Genomic DNA, 22,478 nt, shown 5'->3' on the forward strand with positions numbered 1-22,478 from the left:
GGTTTGTTTTTAATAGAGTGCGTAGTTCAGGCAATTTTGGTTTTGGCAGTTCAACTGCTCAATATCAGCCCTGTAAATTTTTTTGTAGACTGGTTGGATAAGAACTGCTGTGATTTATACAGCTGGAGTTGATCCTGACTCTGCAAAGGAGGAAACTGTGCAGAACTGAAAAGGCCCCTTTTTGCCATGTTCTCTGGCACAAACTGCTTGTGAAAGGTGTCAGTTCAGAGCTATTCATGGAAATGAAAGATGAGCATGGAATCTATGCAGCTTCCTGCAGAAAGTCAGCAGGAAATCCATGGCTAAAGCTGGATTTCTCCATCAATATGTGGGTTTTGTTACAGAGAGCAGTTTTGATAAAACAGTTTTTTTTTTCTTTGTTTTCCCTCCTGGTTTAATAGCAGAGAAGTGTATTGCTACATTCCTGAAATCAAAAATCACACCAGAGACACGACCAGGCAGCCTGGGTTTGAGATGATGTGAGCTCATATTCCCAGATTCTGTACTGCTGACCACATTTTCCTTAGACAGCTCTCATTTCTGCAATAACCAACCCTGCCAAGCCCAGAAGGCAATCACATCTTCACAGCAACTTGTGAGCTCTGAGGAGCAGAGAATTGTCCCAGATGATTTTCAGTGGCTTTGGTGGCTCAGAGAAACCAGAACGCACCTCCAAGTCTCTGCAAAGGCTCCCACTCACCAGCCCTGCTTCCCACAGATGAGAACATCGAGTCCTTGACATCCTCCCTCTCTTGGGCTTTTTTTTTACAATTTTGCATTTTTAAAATGAACAATTGCTTGTCACAAGGGAAAGATCTGAACTTTGAAGAAGGAAGAGGTAAGGCCTCGGGTCTAGAGCCCATGGGCTGAGGGTGATTCCTGTTTAGCCTGAGGTGAAGGACCTGTAGGTCTGCATTGAGTATGACATTTCCAATGTGTTCCCTAAAATCATCACAGAATCACACAATGGTTTGGGTTGGAAGGGACCTAAAAAATTATCCAGTTCCACACCCTGCCATGGGCAGCCTCGATCACGGGACACCACAGGGACTGATCTGTCCTTTCAGGGGAGAGAGTGGGAATAAGGGAAATGAAGTGACAGGGGGTATAATATATAAAATTGGCATTGCTTCAAAAAGTTGTTTTTTAAAATCTTTTTCATGCTGATATAATGCATCCCTCTCAATGGAAGGGGTTTGTTCTCATTCTTTCTCCAATCTCCTGCTTCGGAAGGCCCGTAAAGCTCTGCTGGTTGATTCACCTCACGTTCCCAAGAGCCAGATGTTTCTTCTGGAAGTGCAGCAATCCTCACCCTCCCCACTTCACGAGGACCTTCCCATACCTCCTCATGGTTTTTTGATGCCTTGAGAAGGTTGGCCTAGAACAGAGACTAGATAAAGCTAAAGAATAAAGCAGGGATTCATTCAAAGGATCTCCTAAATTCATTGGGGTAAAGTTATGTGATATTGCCCAAGTGGGTGGCCAAGGCACCAAGGAGAGGCGAAGGACCTTCCTCATCCTCCCTCACAGGGTGCACCATGAGCTGGAAGAAAAATCAACCCCAAGAGGGAGGGCAGCCCCTTCCTGTCTGCAGGAATTAATTAAGGAATTTTGCAGCCTGAGGCCAGGACTGGGACATAATGGCAGAGTGGGAGCTGCAAGTGTTCACAAGCTGTGTTGAGCTCAGAACTCTCCGTGCCAGAATCACAAAATCCTTAAGGTTGGAAAAGAGCTCCAAAATCAGGTCCAGCCATTACCCCAACACTGTTCACCACAAACCCTGTCCCCAAGTGCCACATCCACACATTTTTTGAGTGCTTCCAGGGATGGGGATTCTACCACTGCTCTGGACAGCCTCTTCCAATGCCTTACCACCCTTTCCATGAAGAATTTTTTTCTGGTATCAAATCCAAACCTCCCCTGGCCCAGCCTGAGGCCGTTCCCTCTCCTCCTGTCCCTGTTCCCTGGGAGCAGAGCCCGACCCCCCCGGCTGTCCCCTCCTGTCAGGAGTTGTGCAGAGCCACAAGGTCCCCCCTGAGCCTCCTTTTCTCCAGGCTGAGCCCCTTCCCAGCTCCCTCAGCCTCTCCTGGTGCTCCAGCCCCTTCCCAGCTCCATTCCCTTCCCTGGACACGCTCCAGCCCCTCAGTGTTTCTTGTGCTGAGGGGCCTAAGAGTGCACACAGAATTCCAGGTGCAAAGTCAGAGAATCCCTGGGATAAAGACATCACTTTCCTTAGACTGCACCCCATTCCTGCAAGGACAGATGTGGCTCACACTGCAGTCACAGGAGAGATGGGACGCCAGCTAGCAGCTTGGTGACCTTGTCACTCCCTACAACTTCCTCAAGGGTAGTTGTAACCAGGTGGGGTTGGGCTCTTTCTGCAGGCAGTAACTGGCAGAATGAGGGATCAGAGTCTCAAGCTGCACCAAGGGAAATACAGGCTGGATATCAGGAAAAAGTTTTTCACAGAAAGGGTGATAAAGTTCTGGAATGGCTGCCCGGGGAGGTGGTGCAGTCACCATCCCTGGGTGTGTTTAACAAAGCCTGGATGTGGCACTGGCTGCCAGGGAACAGGTTGGACTCGATGATGACCTTGAAGGTCTCTTCCAACCTTGAGATTCTGTGATTCTGTGATTCCTCATGTGACAGGAGGGTGCCACAAGAGTGGCCACTCCCAGACTCTCAGAGTCTGCCCAGGCAGTGCTGAGTGCTGCAGCGTGGGTGATGCTGGCATGTGAGGGCTATGAGGATACAAGAAAAAGGAAGAAGAGAGAGAACACTCGTGTGGATATCAGGAAGGTTTTATTCCTCAGTGGGACCAGAGCAAGTGCCAAGGAAAAATGGTCCAGACAGCTCTTGTGGTGGTTCCAGTTGTTGGTTTCTCTGGGTCTGGACTGAAGGCACTTGAGGCAGTATTTCATGTTCACACTCAGGTGTTTATTATTTCTTATCAGTCAGTCTCACTACTGTGAGTTCAGCTTTTCATTAGAAGGCACAAAATGGCTACAATCTCTTGTTCCAAGGTCTTTTAAGACTAAACTATCCAATTAAGAAATGACACCTAGATTATTTTCCCTTTTAACCCAATAACTGATCCCAAAGAGCCCCAGTGTGGACTTTTCTGCCCAGTTACAAACTGCCACCCAAACCCATGAAGAAGAAGGAAGAAGCAGCATGAAGAAGAAACCCAGGACAGCACCCTGTGCCCTCCATCCTGCTTCCATCCACAACATACTAAAAACCCAAAACCTAAATTTCTCCCCAAGTGACACACCTACACTGCTCTCTATAATCTATCTCACACTTTTGTGGATTCTGGTTTCTCTTGAAGTCCAGGAAACTTTCTCCATGAGTGAGAGTCAGAGTCAGTGCTCCCCTGGGGGTCAGGGCACCCCAGAGCAGACACAGAAATATTCCAAATGCCCTGGGTTTCCACAGCTCTCATAAAGGGAGTGGGTGTAAGGGCTGGAAACACAAAGCAACCAAAAGGGGAAAGCAAGGGGAGGAGTACAGGACCTGAGAAAACCAATAGCGACCACATAGAGGAGGGAAGGAGCCCCAGAGACAATTAATCTGCTAAACAGGGGACAATTGGCACAGAACTTTCTCAAAGAAGATAGGGGTGGTTATAGTGACTGACAGGGAAGGTGGGGAGCACAGCTGGGATTGACATGGATACTTAAGGACATGAGGGGAGGGACAGGGGTATTGTCATCCTGAGGGACAGGCAAGTGGTGTGAAAAGTATGGAGTAAACAATTTAGGGGGAAACAATTCTGAGGGGATGAAATGAGGATCAAACAATTTCTCTGACAGAGAGTAGTTATCTTTTGTAATAGAAACAGCAATAAAACTTGCAAAAACGCACAATGCCACAGACAGATATACAGCAGAAATATCAGTAAATCCCAAATTAATGCAAATCCCTTCTTTGTGCATCCACCACACACAAATTTATTACCTTCACTACAAGCCCTCCCCAAACCTGCCACAGGCCCTCTGATTTCACTCATGCAATCCCAGGGATCCACTCAACCTTTTCCCAGGGATTACATGGATATGATGAAATTCAGGCCTGGGTCCCTTTAATTGTTCAGATGATTTGTAAGCAGTTTCAATGTACCAGGTGGAAAATCATTTCTGTTTCACCACCATGTAAAAAATAATTATTTACATGGATGTGAAGCAGGGCTGGGGCATGCAGAGCTTGATCTCCTCCTGATTTAAATCCCAGGCAGTGTTCCATTTGGGAATGACAGCAGATGGGATTCCAGGGTGCAGCCCAAGGTCATCCAAACACGGTGCTCTGCTCTGAGCGGGATCATCAGGAACCACACAAAGCCAGAACAGAAATTTAATCCACTGCCACAGACCCAGGGATCCTTGGGAAGAGCACTGGGAATGCTCCTTCCCCTCGAGTTCAAGGACAAATAGCCCTTGTTTGGAAGTGATGGAGTGGGAAGGGAATCTCTTGGCACAGAGAGAGTGCAGGGTAAGTGTGTTTATGCTGTGGCTTTGTACATCTGTGATTTATAAGTAGTTGTTGGAGAGGCAGATGGTTCATTTAATGTTGTCTTATTTGAGACAAGGCACTCACCTGCAACTGGAGACAGAGCCACTCCACAACATCCTATGGATAACCCATTCCCAAAACAACCCCAGACCTGCACACCAAACCTTGCTTAGAACCTTTTTTTAATAATTGTTGATGAAACCACTCCTAATTGAGCACTAATTGCACTTCACTGCAGGATTTCAGACCTGTTTCAATCCTGAGCAGTCCATGCCTGGGTGTCACCACTCTATTTTTACCCAGCACTGCTCCAGCCCTGCCTCCACAGCCAGCTCAAGGTGACAGCGTGACCTCCACAGCCGCAGCACCTGAGAGCAGCCCTGGGATCCCCAGGATTGACTCCTGCAGGGAACACAGCTCTGGAAGCATCAAAAACATTGTGTTCTTGAAAGAAAGATGATGGGTGACTACCTCTAACACCCTGTTGGGGAGGGGATCCTGCCCCTTCACCCCGCCCTGCAGTGCTGTGTCCAGCTCTGGGGTCACCGTACAGGAGGGACCTGGAGCTGCAGGAGTGAGTCCAGAGGAGGCCATGGGGATGTTCCAAGGGCTGGGAACAGGTTGGGAGAGCTGGGAATGTTCACCTGGAGAAGAGAAGGCTCCATGGAGAGCTCAGAGCCCCTTGCAGGGCCTGAAGGGGCTCCAGGAGAGCAGGGACAGGACACACAATGGCTTCAAACTGAAAGGAGACAGGGTTAGATGAGACAATGGGAAGAAATTCCAAATTTTCTCTGCAATGGCACAGGGTGCCCAAAGAATCTGTGGCTGCCCCTGGATCCCTGGCAGTGCCCAAGGCCAGGTTGGATGGGGCTTGGAGCGGCCTGGGACAGTGGAAGGTGTCCCTGCCATGGCAGGGGTGGCACTGGATGGGCTTTAAGGTCCCTTTTAAGGTCCCTTCCAACCAAGTCATTCCATGACAAGCTGGTTTGTGCTGCCCTGAGACACAGGAGCTTGTCCAACACTGCTTTATCTGCTCTGTGGTGGTGCCACTGTCCCTCCAAGGTCAGGCAGTGCCAAGTTATCCATGTCACACTGAAAACCTCAGCAAACACCAAGGAATCACCTCCCCTCATCCTCCTCACCTCATGCCCAAGGCAGTATTTCCACTGAAATCCAGTTTCTGTGGAACAGAAGGTCTGAAAACCTAATGGATCAGTGTGCAAGCCACCACATGTGCTGCCCTGGGCTAATAGCACATTCCCAATATGCTGAGGAAATGAGCTGGGAATGTGTATTTGGGAAAGGAGATTTAGCAGAGAGGGTAAGCTCAGCCCATTCCCAGATTTCCGTGGAGATCTGTTAAGTGTTTCTTTTCACCAAGGAGAGAAACCTTTTCTAAATCTAGAGGAAATGGTAAGACCTCAAATCACTTGGAAATTTCAAAATATTTGTTCCTCCAATGACTATTATGTAAACCCAGAGTCCTGCTGAGGAATAGTTCTCCTATGTAGGTCAAGAAAAGGAAAAGCAAATTTGTGTCTGAGTCTTGCAAGGGACAAATGTGGATTCTGAAAGGGTATTTTTAATTTTCCTGCCTGTTTCCTTCAAGCAGCACCACATTTTTCCAGATGCAGAGAGAAAACAGCATATGCAGATATGTACAAAAGTTTATTTTACAAACAGCAACTACTTTGGAATAACAAAATTGCAAAAACATAGAGCAGCGTTAGAAAACCAGCTCAGGGGGACATTTTCCATCTGAAGCACATTTTAACAGACTTCACTAAGTAAAAATACCCCCAACCCTTCCCTCATCCTCTCCCCAACCATTCTCTACCTGATGGAATTTCTTTATAAACCATTTGACTAAAGATATGAAAGATTTTAGTGACAGTGCAGTAATTTTTGATAACTACAGGAACTGTTTGACCAAATTTCTATTACCTTTTCCTGGCCTTAAAAATCAAATCAGATCTGAAATACTATAAAAATCTGATCCTGGAGCAATATTTTCACTAATAGGTATTGAATAGTAATGGTTATATTTGTATATTTTGTAACACCATGAACCCTCTAATTTTATTTTCTCAGTAAGGAAAAAAAACAAGTTACAGTTGTACTGAAAATGGTGAAACTACAACAAGTATCACCGAAATATTTGTTGAGGACTCTGAGATGGCTGCTGGTGTTAGAAACATGTTTGTAAATGCATCCTGACTTGGGTATTAAATGTATTTAATGCTAAAAAGCATCAAAAGTTGACCAAAAGGTGGAAAGGTTGAGTGCACACACTTTGTCACTAAACTCTTAAGTGCAGGAAAGGGGTAAGAGTAGAGCTTGGGGTACTTCCAGAAAAGTGAAAAACCTCCATGGCCAATTCAATTTCAGGAATGTGCTGTGGCTGGACAGAAATGGAGGGAATCATCACCATCTCCCTTTGAACTTGCTTTTCATAAGTGTACCAAAAAAACCCATCAAATTTTGGGGAGCTTAATTCAATCAAAGAGAGAAGGAATTGATGCCTCGGTGAGAAATTACCGCTTTTAATTGTCAAAGCTACTGGGTCCTGATGAGATTAAGAAAACTAATTTCCAGTATTTGAAAACGAGCAAATGAAAGCATCTCCAGATATTACAGAGTCAGTAATGGGAACTGTTGTGGTACAACAGTGCTCGTTAGCTCTAATCAAACCACACTGCTTTTGTCACCACAGACCCCAATTTTCAGGTTACATTATGCCATTTAAAAAATCTGGTTCTCAGTACATAACTTTCTAAACCCCCCCAAAAGAACTTGACAGATTATTTTAAATCAACTCAACCAGAATATTGCAAGAGTTACTCAATGATCTTCAGCTTGACTCTTATTTATTTTTTTGCAAGCCATTTGCCTGTAACTTAAGAGTAATATTTGGTACTAAACTTTACTTTGAAGGTATTGTTCATGTTTTTTATGAGGCACCCCAGTATTACTCAATGATCTTCAGCTTGACTCTATTTATTTATTAAGTTACAGCCATTTGCCTGTAACTTAAGAGTAATTTTTGGTACTAAACTTTACTTTGAAGGTATTGTTCATGTTTTTTATGAGGCACCCCAGTATTTTTCAAGTCCTGCTTTAACAAGATATAGTTCAATATCTGCAATGTCAGTATCTGATATTCCCTGTGGTGAATGGGATACAGAGCTTTTATAAAGGAACTTTTATGGCTGGTTTTCTCAAAAAATTATCATCATGTCAGTGTTTGAAAGAGTGCTTTGGACAAACTCATGGTTTGGATACACTCATGGCTTACAACACTCAAAATGTATTGAAGGATGCCAAGCACTGTAATAGGAACTGAAATCAAAGTCAGGAAGTGTTTGGAAACACATTTTTAGTCTCTGAAGGACATTGCTGTTTATCACAAAATTCCTCTTTTAAACATAAAAAGTTTAGACAAGTTGGATATTAAGCTCCAAACTCATTCATCACACTTCTGCTCGCTGCTTGTCAGTTTGACAATCCACACCGGGCATCAGCTCACCTTTTCCAGCAGAATTCCAGAACACCACAGTTCAGGAGGGATTAAGACAGAGTGGCAGGCTTTGTTTTCCTCACCTATCTCCTCTATAGAATGCAATAATCAACAATCAAGACAGAATGGAAACAGCTTCCAGCAATAAAAAAGCATTCTTTATCAACTAGAAATGGCAGCCTTTTTAAGAAATTGACTTCACAGTTTAATAGTTGCTAGCACATCTTTCCTAAGGTGTTTATAAACAGACTTGAAGACAGTCCTGACTGCTGCACCCAAAAAGTGGCAGCAGCAATTCACCTAAGTGTAATACATGGCTTGGAAAAGCTGATTCAAGGAAACCAAACTGGGGTTTTTTTATTATCATTTTGTAAAAGTTGCATTTGACATAAAAAAAATAAAAAATAACATCAGCTGTCGAGCTCAGTCCTTCTCTCTGTAAGCAGAGTTGAGTTCACTGTTAAATGGGAAAGTTTCAGCTAATTCAGCAAACAACCTTCACTTGTGACACTGTCAGAAGAGTTTTTTTGAATATAACACTGAAAAAATTCTGGAACAGAGTTTCCATCCTCAAAGGAACGTTCTCAACTGTATCTGCTGCTCTCACTGGGACTCCTGTTGTTGGAGTAGCTGCGATCGCTGTCGCTGTCGGAGCCGTAGGATCTGCAAGGAGAAAAAAAGATTTAAATGCCCCAAAGCTACAGTTTGAAATTCAAATTTAAAATTACGTCACAATTGTTACAGATAAGAAAACACACTGGTCTTTTACAGGATTGTATTTCTTGTAAGTGAAGGTTACTCAAAATGGAAATAATCATGAAATTCATATGATGAAAACTCTGTAACTCAAGTCAAACTGTTTGTAACTTCTTGCTTTTTCTGTTACAGCTAAAAACCATCCAAAATTAATGTTTTTATAAATGCTAATTGAGCTGAGTGAGAAGCATATTCGAACAAGTGGCATTTTACACTGCAAACATTTCTCAACTAGGATAATTTCACAAATCCTTAATTTATATATTTTATTTTCTTGTTTGAAGGAGGGTCTTAAACCTTAGGCCCCATAACCACAACAGAGGTGTGTTTGTGTGTCTGCAGTGTGGAAATTGTATTTAAAATGTTTTGGCTCCTCCAGACAAATTCCAAGCTCAGCACCTGGCCAAATGTCTGTCATGTCAAAGAATTGTTACAGATAAGAAAACACGCTGGTCTTTTACAGGATTGTATTTCTTGTAAGTGAAGGTTACTCAAAATGGAAATAATCATGAAATTCATATGATGAAAACTCTGTAACTCAAGTCAAACTGTTTGTAACTTCTTGCTTTTTCTGTTACAGCTAAAAACCATCCAAAATTAATGTTTTTATAAATGCTAATTGAGCTGAGTGAGAAGCATATTCGAACAAGTGGCATTTTACACTGCAAACATTTCTCAACTAGGATAATTTCACAAATCCTTAATTTATATATTTTATTTTCTTGTTTGAAGGAGGGTCTTAAACCTTAGGCCCCATAACCACAACAGAGGTGTGTTTGTGTGTCTGCAGTGTGGAAATTGTATTTAAAATGTTTTGGCTCCTCCAGACAAATTCCAAGCTCAGCACCTGGCCAAATGTCAACACAGAGCCCAGATGGTTTCAGACAAGCCACAGGACACGTTCAAATTACACAGAACAAGCTTTCAGAGATTTTCCAGCCTCCTGCCTGTAAGGGAAGCTTTCTAAGTGAAAGGTGAGCATTTCCTAGTCCCACACTGAAGCTCCTCAACATAATAAAGCAATGGTTTTTAAGTTTATTTCCACATTTTTCATTAAATCTCATTAATTTTCCCTCTAACACAAGATGAATGTTGTCTTGTGCAAATGGGTGAGAGCAAAGTCCATTAAGAGTTGGTATAAAGTTGTGAAAAAATTCATAGGAGGAGAGGATGAAAATGTACATTAGTCTTAGAAACCTGATTTATTACTAATAGGAGGCATATTAAAAGGTATAAAACAAATCATCAGTGATATTAAGTGTATCTACAACTCTCCATGTCTCTGTTCTCTGTGAAATGTGCTCACTTACACTTATATAAATCCTCTGGACTGAGGAGAATAAATTTTTTTCTGAACTCAGCAGATTTGCAGGTAACAATATTCTTTCAAAATACATTCTACGAATTTAAAAATTAAATCTGGATTGCAGCAAAACTTTTAGTTTCCCTTCCAGATTGTTTTAAATCCACCTCTGCAGCATAACCAAAAAGACTTTACCATACAGTGGAATTCTTTGCATACCAGGCAGCTTTTAATCCATAACAGAGCACTTGAGTTAAATCTTGAGAGCTATGTGGGTTTTAAGAAACACTTGATATTATTAAAAAAAATATAATTAATCAAATAGAATCATTAAGGTTGGCAAAGACCTTTGAGGTCACCAAGCAAACCCAGCCCCACTGTCTTCACTATTAAACCATGTCCTCAATGCCATTTCCACACGTTTTTAACACTTCCAGGGATGGGGACTTCATCATTTCCCTGGGAAAAGGTGCTAATTTTGAATGCATGAACACAATGAACTGGAAATCAACTTTTCCTTCTCCTGGTTGCTTCCCCATCCTCCTATTTGGAATGTCTTAACTTCCAACTTCTTCGCTCACGCTCTGATTTTAATTAGAATTTGGTTTGAATTATTACTTTTGCTGAGTGTATTTCTTATTCCTATGGGGAAAAAGCAGCACTCTGGCCTTGTTAAACATCCTCTGTTTGTGTTCAGCAAATCCTTGTGCACCCAAGCAGGGTCAGTCCCACCTGGATCTCCGGTCGTAGCTCCGGGATCTCCGGTAGCTGTCGCTCCTCTTGCTCCTGCTCCGACTCCTGCTGTAGTAACTGTCATAGGTGTAGGACCTGCTTTAAAGGGGAAAAAGGTAATGCTGAATTCATGAATTCTGGTCTAAAATGCTGTTTTAAATGACATTTATATAGAGATCTGAGAAGATTTATAGAAATTATTGTCAAGGATGTGGCAAACAATTCTACGCTTTATGAAGGTTTCAACACAACAACAAAGTAAAAGTAAAAATCTCAAATTTTATTAGGAAGGACATACTAAGCATTTATAAAGCTTTGTGCCGTCCCTTTTTTCCTAGTAAAATTCTTGTTTGCTGATACTTCTGAAAGCAAGCCAAGCGATTCCATTTATAACTCAATATTATTTTAAAAAACAAAAGCAAATGTGTTCACTACTACTTTTAGCATTACCTACAACTGTAATGCCAGGATGGTTTGGTTATTTTCAGCTTTTGAAAGTGTCTTGTGTTTATTCTGCTTTGATTCAAGTTGCCATCATGATATCATAATAGTTTTAAGTACTACAGATCCCTGGAAGTGTCCAAGGCCAGGTTGGATGGGGCTTGGAGCACTCTGGTCCCCTGCCTATGGCAGAGGCTTGGATCATTTTTAAGGTCCTGTCTAACCCAAACCATTCTGGGATTCTATGAGATAAAAGTAATCCTTAGAAGTATTTTTATAAATAAATATGTATTTAGATCTGCATTTGTATTACAGTAGGTACAATAAAATAGGTAGTATGTACAATATATAATAGTGTCATAGACAATAATTATAAAGTCTACTTTAAAGAAATGTAAATGAAAGTAGACTTATACTAAGATGATTTGGTGGGCAGCACATTTCTTGCAGAGTTTGTATAAGAGGACAATCTGATGCTTCAGGTTTTAGCTTTACATTTTTCAGATTCTGTGTTGCTTTAGTGTGTGGGTCTGGGCTTCACATCAGGGCATGGTGAGCTCTCTGCACAGAGCAGGGAGACAAAACAATTCCTGCTCCAGCTGGGCACCAAGGACAAATGATCCAAATCTCAGCCCAAGAGCACAAACCCCGTGGGCTGCAGAGAGAAAAACAAGCAGGATGGGACTGCAGGGGCTGCAGCTGGGATTGGACACTGAACTGCAATGTGCACATGGAGCAGAGCTGAGCCCAGGGAGAGACCCCGGCAGCGCTCGTGCATTTTGGGACCATTTGGGTTCATCTTGGGTGCAGCCCTGGCTGGGCTCTGGTGCTGCCCAAGGTGGATCCATGGAGGAGATCCTTTGAATAAATCCCTGCTTTATTCTTTAGCTCTGTCCAGTCTCTGTTCTAGGTCAGCCTTCACAAGGCATCAAATCCATACCTGGATCGACTGTGGTGACCATAGGAACTGCTCCTGGATCGGCTCCTGCTGTAGCTCCGACTGACAAATTGAAAACCACAAAGGGGTTTTTAGTCAACAGAAACCAAAAGTGCTGAAGAGGGCAGGGGGAGAGGGGGAACAAGAGGAGGAGAACACATTTGGCACTGTTTCCAGCTGGGTGAACTCACCTACGGCTCTTGTAACTGTGGTAGGAGCTACTCCGGCTCCGGGAGCGATCGCGGCTGTACCAGCCCCGGCTCCGGCTCCTCGAGTAGCTCCTGGACCTGCAACCAAAGACACCAAGAGAGAACACAGCTGAGGAGAGCAGCAAAAAATGGGAACCAGAAGAAGTTATGACTCTTTAGCTTGCTAACTAAGTATTTATTCCATACTTGCTAGGTAATACAGCCACTGAGTTAATCCAAGGGCTGGAGCTCCTCTGCTCTGGAGTCAGGCGGGACACCAAGAGAGAACACAGCTGAGGAGAAGAGCAGCAGAAAATGGGAACCAGAAGAAGTTATGAATCTTCAGCTTCTAGCTAAATATTTATTCCACACTTGGTAGGTAATACAGCCACTGAGTTAATCCAAGGGCTGGAGCTCCTCTGCTCTGGAGTCAGGCGGGGAGAGCTGGGAATGTTCACCAGAGAAGGGAAGACTCCAGGAACACCTCAGAGCCCCTTCAAGGGCCAAAAGGGGCTCCAGAAGAGCTAGAGAGGGACTTGAGACAAGGGATGAAGGGACAGGACCAGGAGGTCACTTCACACTGACACAGGTTGCCCAGAGAAGCTGTGGCTGCCCCTGGATTCCTGGAAGTGTCCAAAACCATGTTGGAAGGGACTTGGAGCACCCTGGGATAGTGGAAGGTGTCCCTGCCCATAGCAGGGGGGTTGGAACTGGTCTTTAAGGTCCCTTCGAACCCAAACCACTCTCTGGGGTTCTATAACATGGGGCCATTAAAAAATAAAAACCACAACCTGAAAACATAAGAACATTCAATTGACCAGGGCTGGCTGTGGGAGCAGCACATGCTTCTCACCTATATGAATATGTAGAACTTCGGGATCGACTTCTCGAGTGACTGTAGGATATGGACCTTGTTCTGTGTCTGGATTTAGACTCAGATTTACTTCGTGACCTGCTGAGACTCCTGGAAGGGCTGTTGTCATCTCTGCTTGGAGATTCCTCCTCACTGGAACTTTCTTGGTTCCTTGGCCGACGATTTAGCCGGGCTGTTTTCCTCACTTCATCAAAGAGAGACCCAGGCCTTACTTTATTTTTTGCTTTTATTTCAATTCTTAAACCTGCTGGTTTAGGCTCTGGTGCTGATGCTACAGTTTTAACCTCTGTGGCTGTACTAATTGTTGCTAGTTTTAAATTACCAATACCTTGCAAAGGCTTCCATTTATTGTCTATCATATTGCTTGATGCATTTTCAGAAATTTCACTTTTTAAACTACAGTCTTTAGCACCAGACACAGGGGCAGCATTATTTTCTTGCCTTCCCGTTTCTTTTTCTTCTTTAATATTAATAAAGTCTCTTATGCTGTTTCCCAGTTTGACAGCATCTTGCTCAGGGGTCTCAACCTGTAACTCTTTTGTTACACCAGCACTTAAAGGTTTAGCAGTGAGAATGACAGGAGACAAAACATCCACATCCACCTTCCCTGGCGAGTTACGATCCGGAGTACAAATCTCCATGTTGTCATCTGTCTGAATAACATCTTCCAGCCCATTCTGGTTATTTTCTTCAGCTTGTTTAATCTCACTCTTGCAATCAGCCACGTTTATTCCTGAGTTTAAAATACCAGCTGAAGTGCTTGTTTCAATGGGCTCTTTATTAAGGTTGCTGTGATCTGGCGAGGCCCCACATGAGGTGTTTTTATCTAAAAGGTTTTCATTCACACACGACTTTTCACCATTTCCCATTTTATCTGTGACTATTTCATCCTTTTCATAAACTTGTTTTTTATCCTTTATGTCCCTGCTAAGCTGCTTTTCTTTTTTATCATCCTTGGTAACCGGCTTTTCATTTATCTCATCATCCTCTTCTTCCCCAAACTCAAGGGGGGGCTGCCAATGAAACATTTCTTTTCTTTTCTGGACTTTGTGTTTTTTCTCCTTTTTGCCTTTCGATTTTTCTTTGGCTTTTTTGGAATGTGATTTTTTAGGAGTCTTTTTCAACCCATGTTTGTGTTTTTTCAACTTGCCTCGAGTGTCTGCTGAGCTGGAACAAGAACTCTCAGATTCAGAAGTTGACAACTGTTTGCTTGTCTTCCACACGCAGTCAGACCCCAAAAAGCCCTCTGAGGAATTGGTTTGTTTTTTTATCCTTTTGGTAACACTAAGCTCCGTGTCAGACCCTGAGGTGGCCTCTCCTTCTTCTTTCCCAGAGGAGGGTCTGGAATCCACCCTATTATGCTTTGCCTCTCCTCTTTCAGAGTTTGACTCCGAGTCCCATTTGCTACCTGAGTAGGATTTGCGTTTCGTTTTTGCACCACCTCTGGGCTGCTCTGAGCATTTCTCCTTAGCAGCTTTCTTTTTGGAGTGATCAGAACCCCGCTCACCCTTGGCTTTCTCCTCCCCTCTCTTAGAACTTAAGCTATTTTTATCCTGTTTCTCAGCATCCCCTTCTAACAGAAAGCGGCCTTCTTTTTCTTGGACCGCTTTGGCTTTGGCAGAGCGCTCGCTGTCGGAGGAGAAGTCTGAGGATGACAAACTGTCACTCTCCTTCAACCCTTGGGAAGACTCATCGTAGTCCTTTGGATGCTTGTAAGGCAAAGTGCTATCCGAGCTCGTTTCCTGCCTCAGTTTGAGGCCCCGAGCTTTGGGATCGCTGGATGTGGGTTTCCTTTTGCTCCTGTGCCTGTCCTCATCGCTGAGGGAATAGTCGGACGTGGACTCGCTGTACCCCGACCTGTCACTGCGGTATTTACTCGGGGACGGTGACCTGCCAGAGGAAGGAGATTTTGTCCTCGAGCTCGATGGGCTTCTAGACCTTGAGTAAGATCTTGAGTAGGAGCGGCTCCGAGAGGACCTGCTCCTGGACCTCGGCCAGCTCTCGGAGCTCCTGTCGCTGCGGCCTTTGGAATAACCGCTCCGATCGCTCTCGGAGCTCCTCTCCTGCTTGTGGTAGGAGGAAGAAGTGTTGGCCTCCTTAACGACCACTAAATTGTAATTAGTTTGGGTGGGAATTAAGTGGGTTGTTTTAGCTTTCATCTCCTGGATTCGCTCATACGATGGCTTCCAAGGTTTCTGCCCAGGTTTCCACCTTGAAGGTGGGGGACTGTCACTTAAAGGTATGACAGGGAGGCTTTCTGGGACAACTGGTGGCACGATAACCTTGTCACTGGGCAGTATCACTGCTCGGACAGGCTCAGCAGTCTTGGTCAGCTTAGTGTCATTTAACCGTGCTGAAATATTTCGTGGAGAACTGGGAACAGTCTTTTGCTGCCTGGGGTTAGAACTTGACCGCGACCTACTTCGAGATCGCGATGATTTAGAGGCTGATCTTGATCTAGAACTTCTTCTGGAGTAAGACCTTGATTTAGATCGAGACCTGGATCTGGATCTGTAGTACGATCGAGACCCTCTGCTTGATAAAGATGACAAGCTCTGGTCTTCCTTATCAGATTTAGACCAGTCTCTCCTGGATGAACGCCTGGAAGACAATGAGGAAGAACGAGATTTCCTCTCACGATCACAAGATGACTTTGTCCTCCTGTGGAAGGAATGAGAGGATTCTACATCTGATGAGGCTGATGTTTTCTTTTTCTTTGTTTGCTTGTGCTTCTTGAAATGCTTCTGCTTTTTAGATTTCTTTTTATGCTTCACCTTCTTCTTCTCTTTCCTGTGCTTCTTGTGATGGCTGGAGTATCTCACAGTGCTCAGATCAGCATAACCGTTATGGGACCAAGACCTGGATCTCCGGGATGCACTCCTCTCATCCCACCTGCTGCTACAGGGGTCACTCAACCTGGAAAACAAACAAAGAAACCCCAGACTAAGTGCAAAACCTTTAAAAACCTTTATCCAAAGTAAGTATTTTTAAACTTAATTTTAAATAAGATTACACAAACCCTAGCGCACACACTTTTAAAACCAGAGAATTGCTTTGAGTTCCTTACTCATTTTAAGATGCAGAATTGCATCACTATCAAGAGCTATTTCTTCCTAAGAAATAAATCAGCCAACACAAGCAAGTTTTGCATATTTTAGGACCCATGTAAAGAGATTTAAAGTTTTAATTACCTCAGTCTGCAGGACTTCGACCTTTACAAAACAGGCTCCTTAAACTACACTTAAATACAAGTTTTAAAACATCTCAGTACATAAAAAAGAATAATCTGAAACATTTGCAATTATGCACTACTAGTCAGATATAATATTTTTAAGTTTTCCTTTTAAGATTTATCTCCTGTAATTTGATAGAAGCTCATATTTAGTATCAAGCCATCAGGAATTCTGGAGAGCTGATTTCCATCCATCACACCGTTTGCAACTGCTGAAAGAACATACAACTAAAACAATAAAGGCTTAGTGGATTTGATTGTTTTACTCCAAAGAAAGCATGTAATCCACTTTGAGGAGAAGGAAACCACTGAATCCTTAAGGCTGGAAAAGATCTTTAAGATCATCAAGTCCCACCACCTGGTTCAGCACTAAACCACGTCCTCAAGTGCCATATCCATGTTTTTTCAGTGCTTCCAGGCTCCACACTTCCCAGGGCAGCCTGCCGCAGTGTTTTCTGTGAAAAAAAAAAATTTCCTAATATCCAATTTAAACCTCCTCTGGCACAACTTGAGGCCGTTTCCTGTCACTAAACCATGTCCTCAGGTGCTACATCCACATTTTCTGAGCACTTCCAGGGGTGGTGACGCCACACTCCCTGGGCAGCCTGCTCCAGTGTTTTCTGTGAAAAAAATAATTTCCTAATATCCAATCTAAACCTCCCCTGGCACAACATGAGGCAGTTTCCTCTCATCCTGGTACTGCCGTGGTTACATCTACACAACCAACGAGGGTTTGCCAAAGGCCAGGCCATCTCAGAGCTGTGGTGAGGCTCTTACTTGTCTCCTTTGCTCCACTTCTCCCCGCTGGGTGCTCGGTACGTCCGCAGCCTCTGCATCTCCTCCTTCCAGTGGGGAGGGGTCTCGCTGCTCTCCTCGTCGTCCGACTCGGAGCAGGAGCGCGACCGCGGCGGGGTGTGATAGCGCTGGGACAGCAAACACACACAGCTCACAAGGCTTTCTTACACAACTACTGCGTCTTTTATACTTTTTATAGAGCATTCTGCAAAGCATGAGAGAGGCCAGCAGCTCACCCAGCCTTTGGAAACGTGAAAGGAAGAGGCCATGGATTCCCTCTTGGAATAATGCAATTACTGCAGATAACCACCCTCGTTTTTAAAGCACAGATGTTTCACTTCAGTCAGACTATTCACGTTTGTAGGAGCAAAGACAAACCCCATTTCAAAAGTTACTGCTGTTCAACTCTACAGAAATGGGAATCCTGATTAAGTCACTTTAAAGCAATTAAAAAAATAAGAAACTGAACACAAAAAAAATCACAAAAAACCCCCAAACTCTTTCATAAAAAAGAGCAATGAAGCTTCACATTTGAAAAATTATGCTTAGGCAGAGCATTTAAGTAGGCAACAAGAGCTACTTGTGCAGCAGAGAAAGAAGAACTCTGCTATTGCTAACTCATTATTTTCCATTACCCAGTGGGATACACACTTAGGTAAATTCTGTGAGGAAATCAGATGCTCATTGACTCAATAAAAGCACATCTGGATTTGACTCAATTATTTTGAGCCACTTATGAAAGCAATAGAATGGGGTAAAAAAAGTGTTGTCCTCCAGAATAAACTCACAAAGATGCATGCATTTATTTATCCAGGTAATTACAGAAGGCTTTAAAACATCTTTCTTGTATAAAAAACAAAATCAAGATAGCCTGAGCTTCCATATTATTTCAGCTGAAGCAATGACTACTTAAAAAACAGCTTTTACAGAAGATTGGCCTTAAATATTGAAGGGTGTCATGGCCCTCCCTGATTCTCACATTTTATACTCTGCAGTCTCGTGGAACCTACAAACAAATATTTCGAAAAACATCACACCTGGACAGAAACTGTGCTAATAAAGACTGTAAGAGATGGAAGAAAAATGTGTTTCTCCATCTGTCAACCCTAAATGTTATCTTTTTTCATTATTAATTTTGCTGAGAAGGTGCCAAAATGATGAAAAAGAGGAGAGAAACCCCAATATCTGGCAGAAGCCAATTCCACTCCGCTTTAAGTTATTTTCCCCAAGTCTTTATTTACATAAATATTTCCAAACATTCCATTTAGGCACTTTTTTCCTCCAAACAATCTTTAAGTTAAAAGACAGTAACAGGAAGGATGGAAAAGAAGTTCTAGAAAATCAACTACCTGACAGGATTTCAATGCTTTCTAAACTGGATCCCACCACATGTAAATAAAGTGTTAAACAAAGCCCTCCAGGGAAATTCAAAGCTCAAAGTCAGGGATGTTACTCTGGGTGAGAGGAAATAAAGAAATAAATAAAATTGTCACATACTATTGTGCCTCTTCCTTTAATTTTCCGTCCAGATTTGGAGACTGATGGTTTCTGGTCAGTCAGAACTGGCGCAGCATCAAGAAGCTTCCTACATAAATTAACAAAGTATGAAGTTACACAGCAAAAAAACCAATTAACTTACAATTAGTTTAAGTTAAACATGAGAAATATTCATCATCTTGTTCATTTTCAGACAGAATTCAGTGTCTTTTTCAAGAAACAAAGCAAGAGAGTTCTGCAACAAAAGGCAAATCAACATGTATTTGTTTTCAACCAAATGTGCAGGCTGATCTCTTGACACAGAAATTAATGCTAACAATGAACTTGCAAAACACTGTCACAAGAGGTTAACTTGTGTTTGGGGCACAAATCCTGAAGACAACACGGACAGAAGAGTTTCAGGATCTTGGTTCAGGACAGTTCACAGGTTCTAAAGCTTTGCTTCTTTCAGCCTATGTAATATCCCCAAAAGTAGTGAGTAAATCTTTGGGAACTTGAGTGATGTTCCAAGAAAAGACTTACAGGAGACTGTACCATTAAGGGAAAATAAAAAACCCAACACCAAATAAACCCAACACTGATTTTAGAGCTAATCTACTGTAATGGATTAGCTCAGCTACAAAAGCAATGAAATGTGACAGTGGAGGTACAAAACACATTGAAAGCATCTTGTGAACTTGTGACTTCCTTTGTAGCAAAAGAAGAGCATTTTCTCTTATTCTCAAACACTGCTAAAGTCATGAAATTCCAGGGGACTGATTCTGAACCAAAGTTTCTTCATCAGTCTGAGAATGACAAAAAATCACCTCTCCCAATCCAAAGTTCCCCTTGCAATCAAGCATTTCCTGTGGTTTGCATTGCATTATTACTTCTGAAATTATTCATTAATTGTTTTTAATTGAGTTTAACACCTTAAAGACCAATGAAATCATCTTGACATCTCACTTAAAACCCCTGGCACAGGTCACAAGGCAAAGAAACTGTAAAAAGGCCAATGAAATGACCACATGTAGCAATTCTGACACTGCAGTCAGCAGCACCAGGAAGAGAATGTTAACAGGAATATTTCATGCACAGTTTTCAGCAAGTCAGAATAAAAAGCTCAGAGTTCCTTACGGTTCAGGCTCTACATTGACAACAGGCACATCTCTTCTGAGCAAAAATCTATTTTCAGGCACTGGGGGGATTTCTTCAGGACGTACCACGGGCTTGTCCCGCTTGGTGCTAAGGTCGACTTTGTCTGCGACATCGCTCTTGTCAGAAAGGCTGCTAAGGGAAAGAGCAGGGTGAGAAATCACAGTTAGCTGGGAAAATCCCTTGCCCAACTGGATTCCAAGACAAGATGCATCAAACTTAAAGCTGGGTTAACAACCAAGATGTGTTCCACAACCCGTTTTAGGCTAAAGGGAGGATGGGCTATTATTACTGGAGAGAAAGTTCAGTTCTTGCTTTACAGCAAGTAATTCTGCTTTTCATTTACAGCTTGTTGTGAAATATTTTAAAAGTTAATCAAACACACGCAGAAAGTTCTGCAATTTGCCTGAAGTCTCACTTTTGCACAGGTGTGCTGACCCCTGAATAGAATACTGAATCACATGCTAGGATTTAGTCATTTCAACATCACTCTTGCTTTTATCTACAAAGATCTTCCATTTAATGGAAAATTCAACAAGCTCAACTTTAGGGTTTTTTGTTTATAAAATCATGCATCATACCCCAAACTTAAAAGCATTTTCATATTTACTGCTTGAGCACTTAATGAAAACAGAATTCCCCAGATTTTACTGTTATTTTTAGATTTTTGAGAACAGTCACCGTCTTTGGCTTGAGGTTCGCTTGCACCTTGGATCCTCCTTCTTCCTCTCCTCCTTCCTTCGTTTCCTGGACTGTTTGGTTTTAGCTCTTCTTTTCCTCTTTTTCCTCCTGCTCCTTTCATTCTCAGCCTCACTCTCAGAGGAGGATTCTGAAGAGCTGGATGCACTGGAAGAGGACTCTGAGGCTTCTGAGTCAGAGCAGACTTTCTTCTTCTTCTCCAAAGCTTGAACAGATATTTTCAATTGGCACTGTGCACGTGTGTGCATGTAAAAGCACAAAGCACACCATTTCATACACGTATAAATATACAAATGGGCCATTTTAGAAAAGCTCTGTGAACTTTTTCAAAATATCAAAGAACTAAAAATTCATCTGCTTGTGCCCAGTTTAAATCCATGTTGGTATTATACAAATATTTTCCAGCAAAGACAGAATATACAGATAAGCAAAGACCACTTACAGTAAAAAAATTAGGTAATTTTAGAAACAATGCACAGGTTGAAACCAAAGATTAAGAATAAATTCATTCGTTGCCCAGTTGTGTATTTTTTGTTTTTAAAGCTTTGTTATTTCCTGTTTTCTGCACCCTCACACTTTCATACTAGAGCTCCTCCTGACTTTCTCTAAAGGACATAAATTACCACCTTATCCTAAGGAAAACCAGAAATTAGATAGAAAATGCAAACTTAGAACACTCCACTAATTCACAGAGACTTCAAAACATGCATTTAAGATCATTTATTCTCTATGAATCTTCATGAAAAGAAAAGTAAACTTGACCACATATATTGCATATATTGACTTTACAGAATCTTAAAATAAACCTTTGGAAAACGCATAAAAATCAACTTTCAGAAAAGCGCATTTTTGTCTCCCTCTTTCAAACACAGAAAAATAACTTTTCCTTCCTTTTTGTGTTTGCCATGTCAACTTCTAACATGAACAGGGGACAAATGTTGAGAGCATAAAATATTCTTTTTGCTGTGCCTTCCTTTCCTACACCAAGATTTACGTTTTACAGGCTCACAAAAATTAATTAAGATTCTACATGCCTACCATAATGATTTTTAGCTGTTGGTGGAATTGTTGTACTCTCTGAGAACATGAGTGTTGGACAAAGCCCTTTTCTGACCCACTCATTTCTGTTTAAACTTCTGATCCCTCATCACCTGTCTTATTTTTCAAATCTAAGTGATTCCAGTCCTTCCTGTTCCGGGGGAAATCCCTGAGCTCCCAGGGTCACACTGGCACAATTATATTGATTAAACTCCAGCAGACTCAGCATTTCTCACCTCACGGTTTGCACACAGATGCACACACTGTGTGAGCCTTCTGTCAGGCTTTGAGAATTCCCTACAAATCCATTCCCCACGCATGAACATCACTAATTTGGGAATGCTGAATTAAAGTTAAATAACTCAGGGAACTCACCATCTTTAGCTGACCTGGTGACCAGCACCCCGCAGTCGATGACTCGCACGTCTGCGTAGGGCCTGCTGGCAGTGTCAGTTTTGAGATTTTCTATCTGTTCTATGACTTCAAACCCAGAAATAACCAGTCCAAAGACAACGTGCACGCTGCAGAAAGGAAGTATTTACAAAGTACAAAACGTCAGTGAATCGTTGTGATGCTTTTCCAATTCATTTCACATTTAAAAAGTCAGTCTGAGATAGAAACATTGAGCTCTTAATGCATTAATTTTTTTATGGTTTTAAGTTTAACATTGACAACAATGCTAAGATTTTATGCAATGTGAAACAAAGATCCACTCTGACATCAAGTATTTCCCTCAAACTGAAGCAGTCTCGTCTCCTCAACAAGGGCAGAGTAAACAGATTAAAATTCCTAACCCACCCTTCTATTTTTGCAGTTTTGTGCA

The 22,478-nt window shown here is 42.4% G+C and overlaps 1 protein-coding gene across 6 annotated transcripts in view; it reads right to left on the reverse strand.

Moving 5' to 3' along the window:
* Positions 1–7,482: 7,482 nt before the first annotated feature.
* The window catches only part of NKTR (natural killer cell triggering receptor), a 37,173-nt gene continuing 22,177 nt past the window's right edge, over positions 7,483–22,478 (reverse strand). For 3 of the 6 annotated variants that reach the window (XM_039726443.1, XM_039726448.1, XM_039726449.1), the window contains 10 exons: positions 22,031–22,176; positions 20,600–20,822; positions 19,901–20,053; positions 18,785–18,872; positions 17,270–17,415; positions 13,240–16,176; positions 12,390–12,485; positions 12,202–12,261; positions 10,821–10,919; positions 7,483–8,692 (listed from right to left, as the gene is read on the reverse strand). In XM_039726443.1, coding sequence (XP_039582377.1) covers positions 8,614–8,692; positions 10,821–10,919; positions 12,202–12,261; positions 12,390–12,485; positions 13,240–16,176; positions 17,270–17,415; positions 18,785–18,872; positions 19,901–20,053; positions 20,600–20,822; positions 22,031–22,176 — 4,027 coding nt within the window. In that variant the 3' untranslated portion in view covers positions 7,483–8,613. The remainder of the gene's footprint in view (positions 8,693–10,820; positions 10,920–12,201; positions 12,262–12,389; positions 12,486–13,239; positions 16,177–17,269; positions 17,416–18,784; positions 18,873–19,900; positions 20,054–20,599; positions 20,823–22,030; positions 22,177–22,478) is intronic. The other 3 variants (XM_039726447.1, XM_039726444.1, XM_039726445.1) reach the window with 3 other exon arrangements.

This window comes from Passer montanus, unplaced genomic scaffold (genome assembly GCF_014805655.1).
Source record: "Passer montanus isolate IOZ18808 unplaced genomic scaffold, ASM1480565v1 scaffold59, whole genome shotgun sequence".
Taxonomy (NCBI): domain Eukaryota; kingdom Metazoa; phylum Chordata; class Aves; order Passeriformes; family Passeridae; genus Passer; species Passer montanus.